Genomic DNA, 22979 nt, shown 5'->3' with positions numbered 1-22979 from the left:
TCTGTGAGAAAGTGAGTTTCTAATGCTCTTTCTTCACCTGGGTGATGAGGAAAGAGTGCTGATTATGCTTTGAATGGTTTATTTACATAATTTGATGTAATTTTAATGTGATTAACATGAAATATTTTAGAACTTTAACTGATAAGCACCTTCATATACCTTTCCTTACTCAACCATCTAGTTAATACCCCTAAGATTTTTCTCTCATAGTATCACTGTTTATCTTTCATAGAAGAAGTTACAGTTTGTAATTATATATTTACTTGGATGTTTATAGGTTTACTATCTGTTTCCCCACTAAGCTACCTGTTCCCTGAGAGCTGAAATTATGTCTTTTTTGTTTACCCCTGTGAGGTTCAAAAACAATTTCTTCTAGATGAAGTCATGTATGGTCAGATTTTAAGGTTTTGAGAATTTTTCCATCCATGAAAGATGAGTTTTGCCAAAAGTAGAGGTGGGAAGGTTTTCTAAAGCAATTATGCAGCCACTCAATTTAGTGAGATAACATGTAAATAGAATAGCACAATACATGGTACATGGGAAGTACTCGATAAATATCAGTAGTCGCTGGTGTTGGTGTCAGAGCTCTGCAACTTTTTATTTAACCCTACCACTCAAAATGGTTGGCTAAGCTAATATCGTCATAGTCACTCTTTCTTGCTGCTTATGTATACAAATGTAGAATATTTTGCCAATTCATGAATAGTGGTTATGGCATCAACAGCTGAGAACTAGGGGAATCTTACAGGGCTGAATGTAACCGTAGTGTTTTCATAGTGATTAACAAAGGTCCATAGATTTGGGATAGAGGTTGAATGATGAAGCACTTATTTCCTAACTTTAATCCTCAACACAAGTATCTTAGAGTGATTTATTTCACTGTTTTAGAGACATAGTAGCATCTAAAGTCTTTTATCAGGAGAAATTCCCATTAAACAAAACCAAGAGATTATGATAACATTAAATAAGGGGACATCCTTGAAAAATGGATTAGGACCCTAGAGTGAGTAAAGAAATCAATTTAATGAGCTTCAACCAACATTAGTTGTAATGAGATAAAATAATAAATATGAAAGCACAAGCAAATAATTTATGCAACTTCTGTTTTTGCTATATATACCATTTTTAAAACCAGATCTAGGATGATATCTACTCACTATGAAAATCGTGGTAATGTCAGGGATGGTAACATGAAAGAATGGCCAATGGCAATTGTAAGAAGCTGCGGAATGAAAACTGAAAGACATTTTTTCTTTACCAGTTGTTAACATACGATTAAAAAAATTGTGTATTAGAATCAATGAAATAAGGCTTGTACACAAATTAAACTCTGATATTAAATGTATTCCTTAGTGTGGATTGTGACCAAACTATTTGAAAGCCACTGCCCTAGACAATGCATTTTCTGTTGCTCACATTGGAGTTAGATGGAACATTGTAAAAAGCATACATACATCAGACTGTTCAACTGCAGTGCCTATAAGAAACTCTTTGGTAAATTAAAGTAATATATCTAAAATTGACAAAAAAATTTCCACATACATTGTGAAGTTGTCAGTCAAATTATAAATTAAAACAAAAAACATTTCATTAACAATGAAATATGACAGCTAATCAAGACTGTGTACATAATACTTGCACCAGTAAAGACTTTGATCCACCAAACACCAAGAAATTGGACAGCCATGCAGATATCTCAAGGCCACAGACCCTTAAAAAAATTGTCTTGTTTTTCTATAAAGTATACAATTCATTGCTAGTTATGTGTAGTCAGTTTTGAAATAATTAAAACTTGAATAATAATAATAAAATAACCACAGGCTTTCCATATTATTTGCTTAAGTTGCTATGGAAATCTTGGCTATTTTTTGTTTCTGCAGAGTCAAGTGCAGAAATGAGCAGATTGATAAATTTATAAACATCATGGAAAGAATTGTAGAGAGGAACTGGAGCCACTCGAATCCCATTTGGATCCCGTTTGTCACACTGTAGGGGAAACAAAAAGTAAAACCACAATAATGTTGGCATCATTCATATAATGGAAATCCACATTCAAGAGAAACTTACATAAAACATTCATACTGATTTCCCTAAAACTTAATATATAAGCAATCTTTTTCACTTTAAGTAAAGCGTAGTGTTTCTATGTTATTTGAAACTCCCTTCTTAATAATAATTAAAATATTAATGGGTTGGTACATGAATATCCTAAGTACTTTCCTGAAGTCCAGTCAGCAATGATCCTTTTTAAGCAACCAATGGATCGAATATACAGTTTATCTGTGGAGAGACCCTGGAGAGACTGGAACCCTTGCACACGTTTCAATGATTGAGAACCTCACTGAGATCTGGAGAGTTTTAGTTATATTTCCATTAAATTCAGTAATCCCTAATCTCATGAATTGGGCTCAGATAATTCAGCGTAGTCTGAAGATCACTCTGACTGTCTTTAAGAAACACGCCCTATAGGCTAGACAATATAATAAATGGTTTATGTGTGCTGGCACATTTTATTCCATAACAACTTTTGAGGTAAGTATTTTTGCAGCGAAAATACAGATGAACGATCTTAAGTCAATAGTTGTTTACTGACTTTCCCAGGATCACATGGCTTGTAAATGGTAGAGTGTGATTTGGAATGCTGATATTCTGATTTGTGTCTTCAGAATCTGGGGATACCTCTCCTAAAGGTTTGGAAGACTGAGTGCAGCAGTTTCTAAATTACATTATCACTGGAAATAGATATGTTATCACCATTTTTCCTGAAATTACTCATTAAACACTTATTAGTTCTCTTCAAGAGACTAAGAGGGCTACTTAGGCCCAACAGTTTAAAAAAAAATTCCATACAACAGTAACACTCTTAAGATGTGTCTACATATCTTTCTTGACTGAAGTGAAAAAGTTGAAAATAATTTAGTTCAATCAAACAACTAAGTAAGACTGATTTCCTTTTTCTCCCTCTCCTATACTATATGTTCTTTAATTCCACTTATTCAATAAATATATAATATATTAGGGTTTTCACTAATTTTTTTTTGTCCAAACTATAGTGAAAATAATGGATAAATTACATAAAACTCTTTCCTGCAACCAAAATATGTGGTTTCTTCCCTTCTATCAGAAATGACAGATCTCCGTGCCCTTCAGTTAGCACAGTGCTGAATACTTAGTTGGCATTTAACTTATCCTCACTGACTGATGTGAAATGACATGGAAAAATGAATAAACAAAAACATCCAAATTTTATCCTCAACATGCAACCCACAGAGAAAAACCTGGTAGCAAAGCAAGAGATATACTTACAACCACTCCTCTTTTTTCTAGTTCTTGGAAAATATATTTAATTGGAATAGAAAATGTTAGGGTTAGCTGGCAGCCACGATCCTCTATACGGGATGGAGTAATTATGTTCACAACTGTTTTCTTGGTTTCTGCTTTATCCTGGCTGAAGTGATGCTTGATCATGTATTCCAGATAACCAGTTAGCAAAATAGATTTTCTCCTCAGTGCTTTCATAGTTGCTTGCCTAAAGATCTGCAGAATGAGAAACAATCAGGCTCACAGTTTCTTGTTGATTCATAAAGAAGTGAAATTTAACTGTAAATCACAAATAAAAAAAGGGAAATGCCCACTTTTGACCTTTCCAATAGAACATCCGTTTTAGATAATCTTGTGAAAACATGTCCTCTTTTAAGTGCTTTGCCATTAAAAATTAAACGCAAAGTGTCCATGACAGAAAAACTGTACAAATGTCATTTAAACAATACTTGCAAAAGCAGAAAAAAATAAGTGAACATAATGTTCCTTCAGAGTTATTTTAAATTAGCCTCATATAATTAGTATAAGTAAAACATACCTTAATAAATGCATTTTAATTGTTATAAATGTCAAAAAATTCCTCCAAACATTTTATACAATCATAATCAAGATTTTTTTTCTATTCCCATATAAAGTTTGTTTAATCCACAAAACAGTGCAGTAAGAGCTAAACGCTTATGTGGAAGGCAATGTTACCAATATTATTTATAATCGTTTTACCAATTCCTAAATCTCCTTCAGTTTAACAGTAAGAAAACAAGTAGTTAAATAGTGATGCTAAGTTTTGTCAGAAAAGCAAATAATGTTAGATAATTCATGTATTATTACTGAAGCATTTGGTCTTTGTTTCTTCTTTCATCATTTTCTCCCCTGCTAAACTCTAACACTGGTGTGAAAATACTGCCAGTTGCTGCCTGAGGTGTCTTATATTAAGATGAGTGACAAAAGGGCACAAAATAACTGGTATTGGAACATTAGGGGTCAGAACAGACATGCTTTTCTAGCTTATCTCTTAAGGTCAAGTAGAGTTTAAAAATATATTCTACATACAAGAACTGAAATAACTTCAAACAGAGAATGATGCACTGGCAAGCCACTTAATGTCCCTTTTCTGTATCATGTTATGCCACTGAGCAAACATAGGGTCATTTGGTGATATCTATACTTTATGAAGTCTATGAAAATAGTTTTTTCTCTATATACACATGGCATGTGTGGGCAGGCATTCTACTAGAACTCAACCATTCAGGCATAGATTTTCTTGACCTATTGCATGGTGGCTATGGATGTTGCTGAAGGAGAGGATGGGAGTTGTATGTAAGGTAATGTATTGGAGGAAGAGAGGAAAATCAGAGGATAGAAAGCTATCTGCCTCTCTTCCCAACCAGACCTCATGGACTGTGTCTGCAGCCTGGGAAGAGTTCAGCTGCAAATAGAAGCTTAGGTCTTTGAGGTCCATGTCAAAAGGCATCTGACATATTCAGTGCAAAAAAATGCTACTTTAGGCCAGTTACATGGAGTTTGGTAAGAGGCATCTCTTCATTTCCTGTGTAAAACAAAATGTCCATAGATTTGGCACAATGAAGACTCAAGGGAATACCTCCAAGTTTTGGATCAAGAGAGCCTAATCCAAGAATCAACATTCTTACAGAGGGCAGGAGCAGGGACAGGTAAGGTGTAGCCCACCAGTGGTTTGGCTGTCAGGTTTGGAATTTTAAAAAAAGATGTGACAGGAATCTTTACAAGCTTCTCTTTGGAGATTAATAATAATTTGAAGACATTTTAATTATTTAAATAATTCTAGTACACTTTCTGGATCTGCTTTGGGCCCCATAAGATGCAGATGGGGACAATGTGTAAAATAGTACTTTTAATGGTATTTCATTTGTATTCATAGGTTAGTAAGACTTTGGGGAATATTAAGTTTATAGGGTTTTTTTTTAATGAAGTGTTTTGCTCTTGCAGATTTGATAACAAGCAACCAATTTTTTTTCATGACAAATGTCTCAATTTTAACATATCATGACTCTTTGTTAATAATAAAATAACTTTTAAATGTAAAACTAATTTCCACATTACAACCACAACAAGAGAAGCTGCATTCTGAGGCAGTCTTAAATTCTTCTCAGAGTGTAAAAGTCTCTACTGAGGCCTCAGATAAAAATATCAAGAGGGGATAATAGGAGTTAACAGTGAAGTAGAAAGTAGAATAAATGTCCTTTTTTTTTTTGCTTCTCATTATTTTCATGCTTTCAGTACTGTGGAATAATTTAATTTTTTTTAAATTAGGAAAAATGAAAAGTGTAGTTTGGAAATATTCAGCTTATAACAGAATTCTTGGCAGAGTTTCCACTGCTTGGGCGAGTTTTCTTGCTAGCTAAAATAAATGCAAAGCTAGAAAAGTTAGATATGTTTAAATAGGAAAAATAAGTATAGCATGATGTTTTCAATTCTTAAATTCTTAAAATTGGCTCCCTAATAACTCTGAGGAAAGACAGAGTACATTTCTTCTGACTTGCCCTGTATTTTAATTGAATGCTCTAATTTTATATATTTAAGCTATTTATTTAATTATATATTTATGTACTGAAAAAGTCTAAAATTGTCTACCTATTGCTACATAGAAATATGACCCTTCAAAACACAATATAAGTATTGTTTAATTTCAAATTAGTAATTAGAAGGTTGAGGTGACCTCCGAAGTAATCTGGTCCAAACATCTTCATTAAAAAATTGAGGCAAATGAATTCAAGAGTAGTTGTCACTTGTTGAAGGTCACACTTAGTGTCCCAGTGAGGGATAGAGTATTTGCCTCCTGCTTCCTACCTTATTGCTCTTTTTCTTGATACACAATACTTTTTAAATTATTGTACAAAAGATTAAATAGGCAGCAGTATGAAGAAACAGTTTGAAACTGATTATAAGGTGCTATTTTTCATGGTATCCATCAATCAATCAAATACACATTAATTGTGAACAAAGCCATAATTAATCTTTTTAAAAAATTCTCTGTATTACAAATCCTAAATCATATCCATGTACATTGATTCTTAAGTATAGAATCTCTTCTTCAGTTGGCATTTGACTGTGTGAGAATATTTTTCGAAAGAGAAGTAGAGATAACAGAAAGGTAGCTTGATTCAAGTTTTTATTTCTTTCATTTACTCAAACTTCAGCTACCTATCTCCTATATGCGTAACTTTTAAATAAGGTATGTACTGAATCGGTTAATTCACTGACACATGGCAAACTCAGAAACATCTAGAAAGTACAGTGTTTTAACAGTTAAGTAGAGAATGGGAAACAATGAAATGTATTATTTTGTAATTTCAGAATTTTGCAATTTATAATAGGGAGCAAGAATTTCGAAAACACCTTCTTTAACACAAGGTTTGATTACTTAAAGATAATTTTGGTTAGAACATAGCCTTGACAGTGAATGATTTAATAAGATATTTACAAGAGGATGCAGAGAAATACTTAAGTGATAAGAAGCTCCAGAGCAGTGTACATACCTCTTCTGGGGCATTTAGAGTCTTTTTCTCAGGTTTAAGTTTAGATATTAAAGAAGATAAATCAGTCTTCAGATTCCAACTGAGAATAGAAACCATGTCTAGGTGACTATAATACAGTGTGGAAGAAAACTATTGGTAGGGAAAATAGGAATAAGACTTCCTGTGGCAGAAGAGGTGAATACCGAAGAACAGTCAGTCCACTGCAGAGAATACCAAAGTGACAGTGTCTAAAAGACATTTTCTAGATACGGCTAGGAAGTCATTTGCAAAGATAAAATCAAAGGAAATTTTAAGTACTAGTTTTTCTTAAGGTATTCCTTGGTGCCTTGTTTTTTCTTACTGTAATTCATTCTCCCTGATATAAACTTTCAAAATAAGCAAAACATTATCTTCTTTTAAAATGTTTAACGGGGGACATCCCTGTGCTCAGTGTGGTTAAGAATCCGTCTACCAATGCAAGGGAAACGGGTTCGATCCCTGGTCCGGGGGAAGATCCCACATGCTGCAGAGCAGCTAATCCTGTGTGCCACAACTACTGAGCCTGCATTCTAGAGCCTGCAAGCTACAACTACTGAACCCATGCACTGCAACAACAGAGCCCGTGTGCTGTGAATACTGAAGCCCGCATGCCTAGAGCCCGTGCTCCGCAACCAGGGAAGCCACCGCAATGAGAAGCCTGCGCGCTGCATCGAAGAGTAGCCCTGGCTCGCCGCAACTAGAGAAAGGTCGGCTCTCAGCAACAAACACCCAATGCAGCCAAAACAATAAAATAAAATAGAATAGAATAAAATAAAATAAACATGTTTAACGGAAGTGTTCCTCAGGTTGGATATTTTGAAAGCAAATCAAATATCATTATTTGATTTGCCGAGTAGATTTCATCACCCCCCTGAAAACAATTTTTTAAAATATGTATCACTGCCTGCGAAATCTTGTTACTGGGTCTATTTCAACTTTAAAAAAAAAAAAAAAAAAAACCACTGCCAAAAAGTGAAAACAGCACAAGCTCCATCTAGTGGTCATACCGAGTATGTGCTCTTTAAATTGGGATGAAATGAAATGAGTTGATTACTACTATTTAGTGGTGAAGCTGTATAAAAACAGAGGAACTTGACGCTGCTGTCCAGTGGTCAAAATGAGAAGCTGCTGTGAATGTTCACAGAATTCTAGAATTTTAAGTTTGGAAGAGATTTTGGAAGTCTTTATCCGGTCATTCATGCCAGAATACGCCACAGTAGAATTTCCTAAACTAGATGATTTTAGGAGACTTTCAATTTAAAAAAAAACAAAAAGTCAAAATTTTATTTGAATATCTATATATTTTAAATCTCTATTAGAAACATATATGTATATTTACTTAAAATATATTTTACTTAAATGTATATAAAATATATATTGCCTTAATATATGTATTAATACTATTATATAGATATAATTGTTAACAATATATATTTACTTAGATAAATTTAGTCTTAATCTGAAATTAATGAATATCCAATATCCAAATAATTAGTTAGGAGACATATATATGTGTATATATATATGTGTGTATATATATATATATACACACACATATATATGCATTATATGTGCGTAAAAATGAATAGATATAGGTAGGTACCCTATTATTTAGGGTGAGACTAATTTTAAGTAGAAGCATGAATGAACTTAAAGAAAAATATTGAGCCAGTAATAGTAGAAATTAAACATGGATATAATGTTATAGAAACCCCAATGGGGAAAAAGAAAATCCACCCTAACTCATGGGACAACCTTACTCATCTTTGGTTTACTCTGACTATTCATACTCTCCCCAACCCCCTAAAGTCTTCCTATAGTTTTGCCACATGGCAGTTTGTCAGTTCATTGACTCACAGAACGAGAAGAAACAGAGTCCCCAGTAATCGCAACATCATCCAGCACACAATAATTTCTTAATAAGTGTTTGAATGAGTGAATTAATCAAGACTTAAATATTTCATGTTTGTTTTGTATATAGAGAGATCAGTAGAAGATTAAATAATTTATTCAGGTTCACAAAAATTCTAAGTGGAACTAAAAATATGTCACCCCAGTTAAGTTTCATTGAACATTTATTAAGTGCCAACAGTGTGCCAAGCCTTGGGTTGGGGGCTGAAGATATAAATAAAAAGTGACATTAGCACACAGTCACTGTCCTAATGGAGAACCCTGCCCTTCCTCCGTTGTTTATGCACATTGCATATTAATCTAGCTGATTAGCAGATAAGCAACATGTCTCAGGTAAAGAGAAAGGTAAAGATGTGGGAAGGCTGAAGCATAGATCACTTACCTCTAAACTAGCATGTAAGGAACAGACCAATAGAATCGGAGGATTTGAAATTCGGAATCCATTGACCCCAGGGATTAACTGCAGTTCTGAAAAATTAATATCGTGTCATTTTATAGAATATGCCTAAAAAGGTGTCCTTTGGGATTTTTTTATGACAGTAAAGTAGAGAGGAAAAATATAAGACTTAAAAACTTTTCTTCCTGAGATTTCTGAGCTATTTAAGAGAAACGCCATGGACCTAAAATACCGGCATATTTCTCCTTCACCTACAACTTCCATCTCCTCTGCCCCCACCCTCATAGCAGCCTACCAAAAATTAGAGCCCTTAGACACAAGACAAACATAATGTCATCTAGAAGATTTTCGGGACCCCATCCTCTGCCCTCACATCCCCAAGCCAGCATTCCTTGTTCTGCTCCATGCTTTGCCTTTCTATTATGAAACCATGTCAACAAGGGGAAGATATCAAGATTCGAATGGCTTGTAATTGTAATGTCACCCAAAGGCAGAAATATAAATGAAATGACCTAGGAAGGTGACTTTTAACATTAGGATTACTAGGTCAAGTAGCTTCTCTTGGGAAAGAAGAAAATAAAAGGCTTAAAAAAAAAATGATCTGCCTAAGTATGATATATTAAAAAGGTAAATTAATAGCAGACATTATCCTAATTATAATTAATTAGATTGAATAGTTGCAAGTTAAATCCAAGAGTTAAAACTGCTAGTTAGAGATAAAGTTAAAAACTAATACTAAGAGTGAGAGAATTTTCTGGGTCTTTAGAGATGCATCTAATTAAGGCTAGTCAAACTATATCCTGTGGGTCAAATCTGGCCCACCACTTGTTTTTGTAAATAAAGTTTTATTGGAACGTAGCCACATTCATTCATTTATGTATTTTTGTGGCTGCTTTAGCACCACAATGGCAGAGTTGTGTATTTGCCACAGAAACAGCATTGCCCCAAAAGCTTAGCATATCTCCAATCTGACCCTTCACAGAAAACCTTTGTCCACCCCTGATCTAATCCAGCTCCCTCATTTACAGATAAGAAAACCCACTACAAACAATTTAAATAACTGGCATAATAACAGAGTTCATTATTTCAGCAGCCAAGATAAAACACAGCTTTCCTGATATGACTGAAGAGCCCATCTTTATTCTTTGCATCTTGGTTGGTGCAAATGTGAATATATTTAAAATCATATCTCAGGGTTGGGAGCAGTCTGAAGGATCAAGTTTAAGTTTAATTCTCACAACATTTAGGAAGTTCTCTGTATCCCATGTGATGGAAGAATAAAGTCACTCAGGAAAAAGAAATAGGGCAATTTGAGAAGTCCCTGCGCATGGCGTACTTTCATTTCTACCCATTGGGGTTACTATTTGGTATGTGGAGAAAGCCACAAAGGAAGGAAAATTAGGGAAAATAGAGGGATAAAAATGAACATTTATTAAATAGTATGCTACTTGGTTTATAGCTTAGAATGTGTCCTGCCCTCAAACAAAACCCTGAAATAGTTATTATTATTCACATTAGATATCTGAGGAAAAAAACCAAAAAATCCAAAATGATAAATATGTGCAACATCACAAAACTATTAAGCAGCAAAGTGGGTTTGATACCTAAGTCTCTCTGGGTCTGACTCCAAGCCAACAATTCCTTCCTGTTTTCCCTGCCTGATGTTTTAGGTACTCCATATTGATGAGATCTGAGTACTTTAGATTTCACTTCTTATTTCCCTACCAAAGGATAGACTCAAAATCGTGCTAAAATCTATGAACACTTAGTCTTACACTGAAGAAATGTCATTTCTTATTTTAAGAATTCTCAGTGGCATTTTCAAAGTGCACTCTCCATGAGGCATGTATATTACATATCATACAAAGACAGACGAAAATTGAAATAAAGTTAAGACAAAGTGACTTGTGAAGTAAAATTGAATACACTTACTGTTATCCATCTTAAATCTGGTGCTTAATTCATGGCCAAACCATCCCACTAACCTGAAACATAAATAATAACATTTGATATTTTGGTCTATAAAACTAGTCACAATTAATATAGGACTCTAGGGCCTGCGTTTTAAAATCATTTGTGATACAAGTCATCAAATACTTAAGCATATAAATACTATATGATATCATAAGGCAATTAATATTTATAACCTTCTTGAGATTGAGTATAAAATCAATTTATTCTTGTTACTAGTTGTATTACCTTTGCAAAGTTGAATCATCTGGAGACCTGTACTTAATGACCTTGTTCTTACTTAAAATTATATAAAATGAACAAAAATGTTGTTTTTTTTAGATTTTAAAACAAAGGTGAAAGCTCAAAAGAAAAGTGATTAATACAATAATGTATTTTTCTTGCAGTAAGCTCTCTAAAGAGAAATGGCATAAAAATAACCTATATAATTTTTGAAAAATTTTAAATAATTTTCTAAAGAAATTGTTACTTTCAGATTTTAATAATAATGTTAATTAGCCAGATATAAAATACAATATATACAGGAAAAATCTATGTGTGTGTGTGCTTATTAGATGAAAAAAATTACAAAATATCTAAAGAAAAATATAAAATTTGAGAAAGAGAAATACAATATTCCTGATAATCAATTCTTCCTAAATAAATTGCTAGTTTTAATACTGCCAAAATGAAAAATTCCAAGTATGTTGTTTTTGGATTTGGCAAAATGTTGTTAAGTTTATATAGAATATATGAGTGAAAATAATAAATTTTGAAATAGAAGAGTATAAAGGTGAATATGCTCTATATTATATAGCATATTACAAAATTTGTTAAATGAATGAGCACAATACTATTAAAAGAAGCATCAGGGAGACAAATGGAACATGGCAGAAAATATAAAAACCAGTCCTCAGATCATACAACAATTTAATAAGTGATAATTGTAACATTCCAAAAAATGCAAAGATGAAGAAAATATGTTCATATATTTATATGATTTTTAAAAGAAAAATTTCTAACTATGAAAACCAAAGAAAATATAAAGGAACATATCTATATATTCAGACACATTTAAAATTCTGTATTACAAAGAAAAAACAAATGAAAAACCAAAAGAAAAACCAATGATGGGGAGAAGGAAGCTGTTTGCCACATTTAAAAGAGTTTTCACCAAGAGTTTTTTCATCAGAGAAAGGGCAGTGCCCCCAAAACTACACAGCCACGAAGCATGGACAAGGCATTTATAAAAGGAGAAATGCATATGCCCCATGAATTCTGGGGGGAAAAAAAACCCTCAATCTCAGTAATAATTTAAAAATATGGAAAAACATGAAGATCAGACCATGCTTCACATATCAAATTGGCAAAGTCATTTAAAATTTATATGTCTGTTCTCATCAGGGATTTAGTAAAAAGGAAATAAGCTCTTTGTCCAATAATGAATATATAAGTAATAAAGCCTTTATGGAGTACAGTTTGAAAATGTAAATTAAATATTGTATAGTTTTCTGTCCCAGTACTTTTACTTGTTCCAGTTTATCCAAAGGACTATTTGGATTACACTATTTGGAGTACACTAAGATGTGTGTGCTAGGACAATGAACACAATACTATTTAGTGTCACAGCAACCCCAATATCTTGTAACAGAGAAACAATAAAATAAATTATACAACTTTTATATGATGGAATATTATGTAGCCATTATAAATATCATATTTGAAAGAATGTATATTCAAAAAGAATAAAATGGAGATAACAATATTTAAACTATGTTTCCAATTTTAGGATAAAATATATTGCATGCATTTATATGTAATTATGGCCAAAATGTTAAAATTTTTAATTTTTTCTTTATTCACATCCAAGTCAAACTTAGACGTAATGGAGAAACACCAAAGGTACTTTCATTAGTACTAAGATTTTACAGTTATAATAATTGAAAAAACAGGTAATAAATTATCACTACTTTCAAATTATACAATTTTGTAGCTGGTATGAACAAAAAGATAATTTAGATGGTAATCTGGTACAAAATTAATATGAGAACTAAATATCTGAAGTTTAAAATTTCAACAAGCTGATATATTAATAAGAAATATTCCAGACCTACATAAAAAAAGTTTAAATACTTCTGAATCTGAACAACAAGAGGAAAAAGACTTGAATAATTTTCAACATCAAGAAAAATGACAGGGCTTCCCTGGTGGCGCAGTGGTTAAGAATCTGCCTGCCAATGCAGGGGACACGGGTTTGAGCCCTGGTCCGGGAAGATCCCACATGCCGCAGAGCAACTAAGCCCATGCACTACAACTATTGAGCCTGTGAGCCACAACTACTGAAGCCCGTGTGCCTAGAACCCGTGCTCCACAACAAGAGTAGCCACTTCAATGAGAAGCCCACGCACCACAATGACAAGTAGCCCCCCATTGCCCCCAACTAGAGAAAGCCTTGTGCACAACAAAGAAGACCCAACACAGCCAAAAATAAATAAATAAATAAATAAATTTATTTTTTAAAAAAAGAAAAAGTCAATTCTCCTCAAATTGATGTATAAATTTATATAACCCCAGTAAAATATACAAACAGATTTTATTTTCATTTGGTACTTGCAAGCTGATTCTAATGCCATATGGAAAAACAAATAATATTTAAAAATCCCTAAAAAATAACAGCTATGACATTGACATAACAGCTATTACATAACAGCTATGACAAAATATTGCTATATTATAAAAATTCAAAATGAAAACAATGTGGAACTGTGTTAAATCAATTAATATACCATTCATCATATTAATGAAGCTGAAGAGAAAGTTATAGAATCATCTCCATAGACCAATGAGTCATAAGAGAAAGTTCTATCAAGTGATATTTGCAATTTATGTCACAAGAGGTTAATCTTTGTAGTATAAAAATATATAGAGATCAATAACGCAAAAATAACAACCCCCCAAAAATGACCAACATATATAGAAAAGGAAAATGGCTCTTAAAAGTTTTTTTTTAAAAAGAGCTCTCCACTTAACTAATGATAAGAAAAATACAAATGAAAGCTACATTGAGATACATTTGCTGTCCTCTTAGATTAGAAAAAATTCCAAAGTTTTATTAAGGACTCTGTTAGTATTAACATGTTTTATAAGTAATGCTCATGTATTATTGTGGGAATACGTATTATTGATGCACCCCTCTAGAAAACAAATGAGTAACAGCTATAAAATTTACAAATACATGTATTCTTTGACATGGCAAATTCAATTCTGGGAGTTTTTTCTCCAGTAGAACTTGTACAAGTATGAAGTGAATTATGTATAAGTATAGCCATTGCATCCCTTTTAGTAATAGTCCAAGATTGAAAATAAGCTAAACTTCCTTCAGTAAAAGACTAGTTTTATAAATTATGCTAAATTTATATTATAAAATATCACATAGTCATTATATCAAAAGTGAATGAGAATGAGTTCTGGGTCCTGAAAGGGAATGATTGCAAGAGATAAGAAACCAAAAAATAAAGATATACAATAGAACATGTAGTATCTTTTATGAACTTGATAATTATCTTGCTTATCTTCATTTTTCTCCCCCAACTAGAATGTAAGCTCATGAGATCAGGGACTTGTCTCTTAGTGTTTGTAGAAGAGTGTTTGTAATGTGGATGTGTGACGAATGGTAAAAGATTGTTAGAAGAAGCACAAGTTCAGGCAGCTGACTAGTGTGGTGAGGGTCCGGGGAGGCTCTGACGAGGAAGCTGAGCAGAAGAATGAGTATATTTCAGCAAAAGAGGAAGGAAAGAGTGTTCCAGATAGTCAAATAGCATATTCAAAGGCCCAGCACATATGAAGACTATGAGGGCAAATTTCACACCATCTCCCTTTTCAACTTTTATATTTGTGTGTGTGTTATACTGTTTGACTTTAAATGAATTCTGCTGATTTTTTTATTGAGTTTACTAAATTTCTAGGTGTAGACTTAATATTCAACTTCAGAATTGTTTTCAAATGATTTTTCCAGAATAAAGCTCTAAAGCTTATTAGAAAACTGATGATCCAGTTTGGGTTCTGCTCCTGCTATGTATGATATTTTTAGTCACATATTAATTGCCAATTTCTCTTGATTTGAAAAATCTATGGCTTCAGGGACAACTACTGACATAATATTGTTTGGAAAAAAATGTTTGGGGTGGTAAAAAAATAAAACTTTGAAGGTATTAAAAATTTTCTCATCATTTGCAAATAATTTTCTAAAACTTTCTTCTCCACAGTGAATCAATAAATTTTATTGCTTCAGGGTCATTTGTTAAGTGGAGAGCACCAAAAGATGTATACTCTTTTTAGCTTTGAGTTCAGAACAAGTTATTGAAACTTATAGCAGAGTCAGTAGTCTTTAAAAGCCAAGGCTTTTGACTTGCAGTAGATAGACATTTTGGAATTCTAATTATCAAGTGTCTCATTATAATAGCCTAGCATAAAGTTTATGCTGTAAACAGCAAACAGAAAAGAGAATAATAAATCTAACCCATGAATCAAATGACATTTGTAAGTGCTGAGGAATGAGAAGCTTCAGAAAGGGAAATAGAAAGACAGGATTCATATTCCTAATACAGAGCTGGGCTGTACTCCCTACCCCCAGTTAAGTTCTAGGGGATGGAGTTGGGATGGTTGAGAGGTCAGTGGGAATTCCAGATATGCTTGGGAGGATCTAATGGTACGAAATTCCTGAGCCATGTTCCCTCAGCCCTACGAGGCAATCCAAAGGGTCTGTAAGAATCCCTCCATGCCAGGTTGGTGCCATAATCTTCATACAAAAAAGGTTAGGAGAAGGGCCTCTGATAGCACCTCCATTTATAATCTAGGAACCTACTAACCCAAGAGACCCAAGAGAGTATCCTGAAATTCTTGCTTCCCCAGAGAAGGAAATCGAAGTGACTGAGAAAGTCAGCATCCCCACTAAAGCTTGAGATAAAGGGCATAAGGTCATGGTAGCTCCACAGACGTCTTGGAGGATGTAGCAGTAATGGGAGCAGTTGACCAAGGGAGTGCCAGGTACATTTTAATGGATTCCAGGAGATGGCTGAAGACAAGATGCCTCTCCTTTATCTATGTCAGGGCACTCTGTACGTCACCCATCGTGCAACCTTAGATACCATCCTAAGGAGAGAAGGACAAGAAAAGAACTCTGAACTGACAGAGCTTAAATTCTGAATTTACTGAGAAAAGTCACTAAGTATATCTCAAAGTTATAAGACTGAATTTCCTGAATCAAATGAGTTGATAGATGAAAATAAAGAAAATTATTTGTCCACCTAAGTTTATGGTCTGGTGACATTTACATATGTAACTTACTAAAAAAATTATTAAATTTCTGATGACAACTGAAATCAATTATAAAATGAAAAGTATGTTTATCAAAGTTCTCATATGTTTTTGTATTAAATATTCAGAATCAGAACCTATCTTTAGGTAATCTGAACACATAACTGAGCTATATGGATGAGTTAAATTGAGTGGGAAAACAAATCGCTGTACAATGTAATTGTTTATTTGAGGTACTTACATTTATCATGACGTATATTTATTGAAAACCCATTCTTTCAGCAGGCATAGAACTGTGCTGGGTACTGAGGGGAACTCAGTATCACCTTTTCTATTGAGGCTAAGATTATGTTTGCATAAAAAAAGAGGAATAAAGAAAGGAGTTCTAGCCTGAATGAGTTAGATTCATTCACTATCATTTAATACAGAGGCATTGACTATTGTTTTATGTTATTTCTATCTTTTGAAAGAGAAGAAAAATACTACAGTTTGTCAAAGAGAATGATTTCTTCTGTAGTTACAAATCAAAAAAATAATGTATGAGCCCTTTTGCACATAATGCTTTCTTTGGAAACGGATTCAGAATTTTCCTCTCTGCATTTTCTTTTTTAAAAATCTGAGGCAGGGCTTCCCTGGTGGCGCAGTGCTTGAGAGTCCGCTTGCCGATGCAGGGGACACGGGTTCGTGCCCCGGTCCGGGAAGATCCCACATGCCGCGGAGCGGCTGAGCCCGTGAGCCATGGCCGCTGAGCCTGCGCGTCCGGAGCCTGTGCTCCGCAACGGGAGAGGCCACAGCAGTGAGAGGCCCGCGTACCGCAAAAAAACAAAAACAAACAACAAAAAAAATGGAAAAAAAAATTCCCAGTTTTCCATTACCCTGTCTCATAGCCACTGTATTTGCCTCAGATTTTTTTTTTTTTTTTTTGCGGTACGTGGGCCTCTCACTGCTGTGGCCTCTCCTGTTGCGGAGCACAGGCTCCGGACGCGCAGGTTCAGCGGCCATGGCTCACGGGCTCAGCCGCTCCGCGGCATGTGGGATCTTCCCGGACCGGGGCACGAACCCGTGTCCCCTGCATCGGCAAGCGGACTCTCAACCACTGCGCCACCAGGGAAGCCCGTTTTTTCCATTTTTTTTCAACGGGTTTAAAATAAAAATTGGGAGAGTACTTCAATACTTTTTTTTTTATTTATCAACTTTTCCTTCATTTTTGTGTATTCATTAAAAAGACTAGGTATTTGTCATTTCTGTTTGTGGAGTGCTATTAAAAATTCAAGAGTATGAGTTATGATTGCTGGGCATATCTGACAGAAACATCAAAGACCTAGATACATGGTATCCAAAGATACCATCAAAGACCTAGATATGAACGTGGTATCATAGGAAATTATAGTTCGTGCTTAAAAGTACTGATGGCATGTTCATAGCCCAAATATGAAAGGAACAAGTAAATACACGGAGGGAAAATGTTTTCTTCTTTAGAGGAAAAAATACTTGGACCTGAGTCTATAAGTGAGGTCAAGGCATCATTTTTTATGCTTTATTTACTGAATCCATAAAAGTACTTTAACTTTTTATCTGAAAAAGTACAAATATGATATTGTAATTTTTTCTGAGTTGCCTCATTATTTGATGATAATATGCCTCTTTTGAATTTATTCACTAAAGAGATTATATTTTGCTATCCAATGGCTTAGTACAAAAGATACTGGGAGACTAACCTCTGGGCCAGCCGCATTGGAGATTCTAATTGTTTGCCATCCATCACCCTTAGCCACCACATCTATGTCACTTCTGGATGGAAATTATATAATCCTATAGAACATTTCAGAGTGATCTATCAAATCAAATTGCTTGTTCTCATGCCAACAGGAAATACTATTCAAAAGGCATGGTTGGGCAAAGCTTTTGCATAGTGAACTGCTAAGGAAAAAAAAGGGCAGAAACAAATACATGTTTGCTGGAAAATGGGCAAGATGGTTTCATGTCATCTTACTTATTAATTTTGCAACAACACTCTGAGGTAGGTATTGTTTCCATCATTTTATATTTGAGAAAAGTAAGGCTTACAGAGTTTGAGTGATCATCTAAAGGAACGTAGCTAGTTAAGCCCATATCCTGCCCAGTAAGTGAGCAGGAACACTGACCCACAGTGAGAAGCTGTGGTTGATACAGCGTCATCAGAAGGAAGTTGAAGGGGAGGGGGTTCAAGGCAAGTATCTTAACAAACCAGTAAGCGAATAGAAGCTGAGATGGTCAGTCCCTGGAAGCTGAGTAGAAGAGCAGATGATAAAAGTAGACTCAGGTAAAGTAAAATAGTTTAATGGAAATTAGTGTGAAGTTAGAGTAGAGTTGATGCTTGTTATAAGGGACTCTATTTCTATCATTTATGTGACTAATTAAATTACCTTTCTTTTATCAGGCTTATTGGAGTTTTCCTATATTTCACTCATTAATTCTTCAAAAATAGTTGAGACACCTTGATAGAAGCAAGAGATAGAAATAGTACAGTGAACTGTACTAGAAATGGTTCCTGCCCACAAAGAGCTTAAAATCTATTGGGTGTGGGTGTGACTCGGGGTAGAAACTAATTAAACAAATATTAATTCAACAAAGGGTGTGTGGGTAGCCCCCCATCTCTGACTCCTGGTGTTCATGCCTTTATGTGGCTCACAGTTAAGAATTGTGGGTGGGACCTGTGTCTCTTCCTCAAGAAGAATGGATTTAGGTGACATAGCAAAGTAGAAGGAATTCAGAGATGGAAAATGGGCTCAAACCTAGATGTCTGATATTAAATAAGAGCTAAGGAAGACAGAGTTGCTGACAGATTCTGTTAGGAGTGAGACATTGAGTGGATTGAAACCCTGAAAGAAATGAAATCAGAGACTCAAAAGGTAAGTTTCAGTTTCATCAACGTGAATATTGAACTCATTAAGAGAAGGAAAGTAGAGTAAGAGAAACAGAAGAAAGAAAACACGGCTCTTCATAGAGGCTATTTATACCATAATTCCCTAACAATTAGTAGTAAATTTGGTGAGAGTGCTCCAGAGCAGGAGGATAATATATATGGCAGTAAAGTCTAACATCTAGATGTGACAGTGACATCACTGAATTCTGTTACAAAAGCAATTACTTGAAAATTTTCATCAAAACAACTCAACAAATCACAGTACAAACACTCTTACAGTTATGAAAAAAGAGGATGGAGGAGCTATTCCATGTTGTATGTGCTTCAAAGTCCTGAAGCCAGTAGTGGTTAATTGTCCCAAACTGTCACTGATTTTCATGTGATGCTTTTCTTCCTCTATATCTTTATTCTGATATAAAATATTAATAATTACCATATTCTTTTAATCATTTGTGGTATCTATAATCTTAATGAAATTCTAAATATTATTTCTTCTGGAAATAATTACAACTTTCTAAAATTAATTGCTCTATACTTTCACTTGATAAAAATTAATAATTTAAATGGGGTGTTACAACAAGAGAATGACATTTTTATCTTATTAAAATTTATTTTCACCCGTAATTCCTTGTAAAGTAAAAGAATCTTAGAATCTCTTCTTTAACTTCTGACATTTTTCAGGTTATCCTGAATATTTTCATGATAAATAACATCAATGATATATGTTTAATATAAGAGCCCATACTAATATAACTTTTACCATAACTAGATTAAAATTTTGAAAATCATTGTTAATTTAAATAAGAAAAGGAAAAAGAATTCTGTTTATAAAATAGTATGTTCGAAAGATAAAGTCTTTTCCCCATATTATTTTCCAACGCTGGAAAGTGAACAACGTGAAACCAGGTGACTGACTCCTCAAACATCAAGCAAAGATCTTGTAAAAATACTCAAAAGAATTTGATTTGATTTTGTGGGTTCATCCTGATTTAGGTTCTTGTAGTTGTTTTATTAATTTTGAGAGCAACAAAAACAAATGTTAATTGAGATTTCATTATGAATCAGACATTGTTCTAAACAATCAATCTTCAAAAGAATCCTGTAATGTAGATACTATTATCATCCTCATTAAACAGATGAGAAGATTGAGGTTCCAAGACACTGGATAAATAGTCAAAGATAGGGGAATTCTCTGGCGGTCCAGCAGTTAAGACTCTACTTCGACTGTCGGGGAGCGTGTGTTCCATCCCTGGTTGGGGAACTAAGATCCCACATGCCTCATGTTGGTGGCCAAAAAAATTAATTAAAAAAAAATTGGTTGAAGATAATACAGTTATTAGTCCTTGAAGCCCAAATACAGATATATACCATCATGACCAAGTATATTCACAAACACATGCAAAAAATCACCTGGGCAGTCTTTTTTTTTTTTAATTCATCAAAGAGTCTAAAAAACCCCCAATATTCCTTAGATTACTTAAACACTACGCTTAAGGTTCTGACCTGGCAAAATGCCAAGCTAGATTACAGCCACATTTTTTTATATACAATGTTTTCCCTTCCTCAAAAAAAATGGTTTTTTGACTCTGTCCTTTCACAATCACTGTAGTCAGTTTCTCTTCTTCAAAATGCATGGACCTAGGTATCTAATTTAATGAATCTGAGTATGTGTATCGATCATATATTACACCTTGAAGTCTTGACAGATGGAATGGGGGCTGTTTAAATTCAAATAAAGAAATGATTATTTCAAAGAATATTTATTCAAACTCAAAATACATTTCTAAGAACCTAGGGGAAAATTAAATTCATTTTAAGACTCCACCACTTGGAATGCAGGAAAGGTAAAATCAAAATACAAAAGAAATGTAATATAAATGAAATCGTGGCATGAATTCTAAAGACAAATATTCTAAAGCTAATGCAGTAAAATTAAAAACCATTAAATTAGCTTATAAGTAGCTATTATCACAAGCTCATAAATCATATCTACAAATTGAATATGAACAATAACAATTAAGATGCAATCTCATCATACTTGGATAGAAATTTGAATCTTTTGCCATCAAAAATTAAAAATCAAGCAGTGAGTAAATTTACTTAAAATGAGGATGTTAACAGAATTTTGAGAGAAGGTGTTGGAAGAGATCCAATAAATAATAAAAAGTAAAGATTTTAATATGCTTTTTGTTCTTTGAACATCATAAATTTCCTAAAAGGAGTTTCAAATAAGTATTATCAAATGGAAAGCATCACTTAAAATAAAGGCATCTTTGAGCCATGATATTCAGATTCAGTAAGAGAAAGCCACTAGGGATCCAATCAATATGATTTTGGATGCTAAGAGTTATGAAATGAAATATCAAAATGCTCCTTGATCTCCTTAGCAAGCCTTTAATGGCAGAATCTCCAGTATGAATCCCTAAATATTTCATGCACTGAATTAATTTAACTTATTCTGCAAACCCTTACCTCTCCTCACCCCATACCTCACCAAAACTAAACAAAACAACTTATCCCAGTTTTCTTAGCTTATGTTAAAAGTGCAATTATTCATTGGAGCAAAATTCCACATATAAAGAAATAGATCACAATCTTTTCTAAGGAAGTACATTTGCATTAAAAACTGCTTTCATGATGTCCTTTAATTTGGCAATTTATCACCACACATTTAATAATTTAAGTCTGTGCTTAGGAATATAAACCTGACTGGGAGTAAGTTTCTTCTATTTTTTCCTTTTCCTTTTCCTCTTCTTTTCCCTCTTCCTCTTTCCTTTCTTCTTCCCTCTCCTCCCCACCCCTCTTCTCTTATTTCTCTCTCTCTCTCTCTCTGTCTCTCTCTCTCTCTCTGTCTCTCTCTCTCTCTCTCTCTCTCTCGGGCACAACTTAGAACTAAATACAATTGTCTTACTGCTTTCATGGTTTCAGAAAATGTGTTGAATCAACAAAACTGTTATAGCATTACAAAAAAAATGGAACATTTGGGGTACAGCATAATTGTTTATTTTTAAACAAAATCTGTAATAGCAATTGTGAATAAGTTTGTCTGTCATCTCATATCCTAATGTCCTCTATAACCAAACCTCAAGTGAACGTATATTACTTAAAATCCTCATCAATTAATCAGGTTTCACAGAATCAAAAGTTCCACAAAGGTTGTTTTATTGAGGATGTAATGAGAAATTTATTCATTCAAATAGCTTTTATATAGTCTTAATTTTCATAATAAAAAGTTTGGTAGCTGAACTTAGGAAATGTGAACATGGTACTCTTTCATACTTGAGAAAATGAAAAAGACGAGAAAGTTACAGTAAAGTTTGTTATAAATTTGTCTGAACTTACTGGGCATTACTGTATCCACCTATTACAAAAAAAAACAGAGGGGAAGAGGGTCATCAAACTCATTAATATAACCAATGATGCACAGATTTCCATTAAATTGGTTTTAATTTCCGAGTTATCCCTATCAGCAGTTTACCTTATTCCAAAGCTTCATGTTTATTACCGAAGAATCAGAGAGTTTAAAAACTGGAAGGGAATCTTAAAGATGCCCAGGCCTAACTATTTATTTTTCCCATAATCAAACCAATACCTGGAGAGGTGATGAGACTTGATTTGCAGTCTTGTTCCATATGAGCAGTCAATG

General features: G+C 33.8%; 1 protein-coding gene across 1 annotated transcript in view; it reads right to left on the bottom strand.

Annotated features, from left to right (window-relative positions):
• Positions 1 to 1328: 1328 nt before the first annotated feature.
• Positions 1329 to 22979, bottom strand: part of KYNU (kynureninase) — a 101280-nt gene continuing 79629 nt past the window's right edge. Inside the window, exons 11-14 of the mRNA XM_007121695.2 lie at positions 11095 to 11147; positions 9148 to 9233; positions 3307 to 3537; positions 1329 to 1986 (exon numbers count right to left, since the gene is read on the bottom strand). Coding sequence (XP_007121757.2) covers positions 1831 to 1986; positions 3307 to 3537; positions 9148 to 9233; positions 11095 to 11147 — 526 coding nt within the window. The 3' untranslated portion in view covers positions 1329 to 1830. The remainder of the gene's footprint in view (positions 1987 to 3306; positions 3538 to 9147; positions 9234 to 11094; positions 11148 to 22979) is intronic.

The sequence above is a fragment of the Physeter macrocephalus genome, chromosome 2 (assembly GCF_002837175.3).
Source record: "Physeter macrocephalus isolate SW-GA chromosome 2, ASM283717v5, whole genome shotgun sequence".
NCBI classification, from domain to species: Eukaryota; Metazoa; Chordata; class Mammalia; order Artiodactyla; family Physeteridae; genus Physeter; species Physeter macrocephalus.
This window is presented reverse-complemented; position numbering and strand designations above follow the sequence as displayed.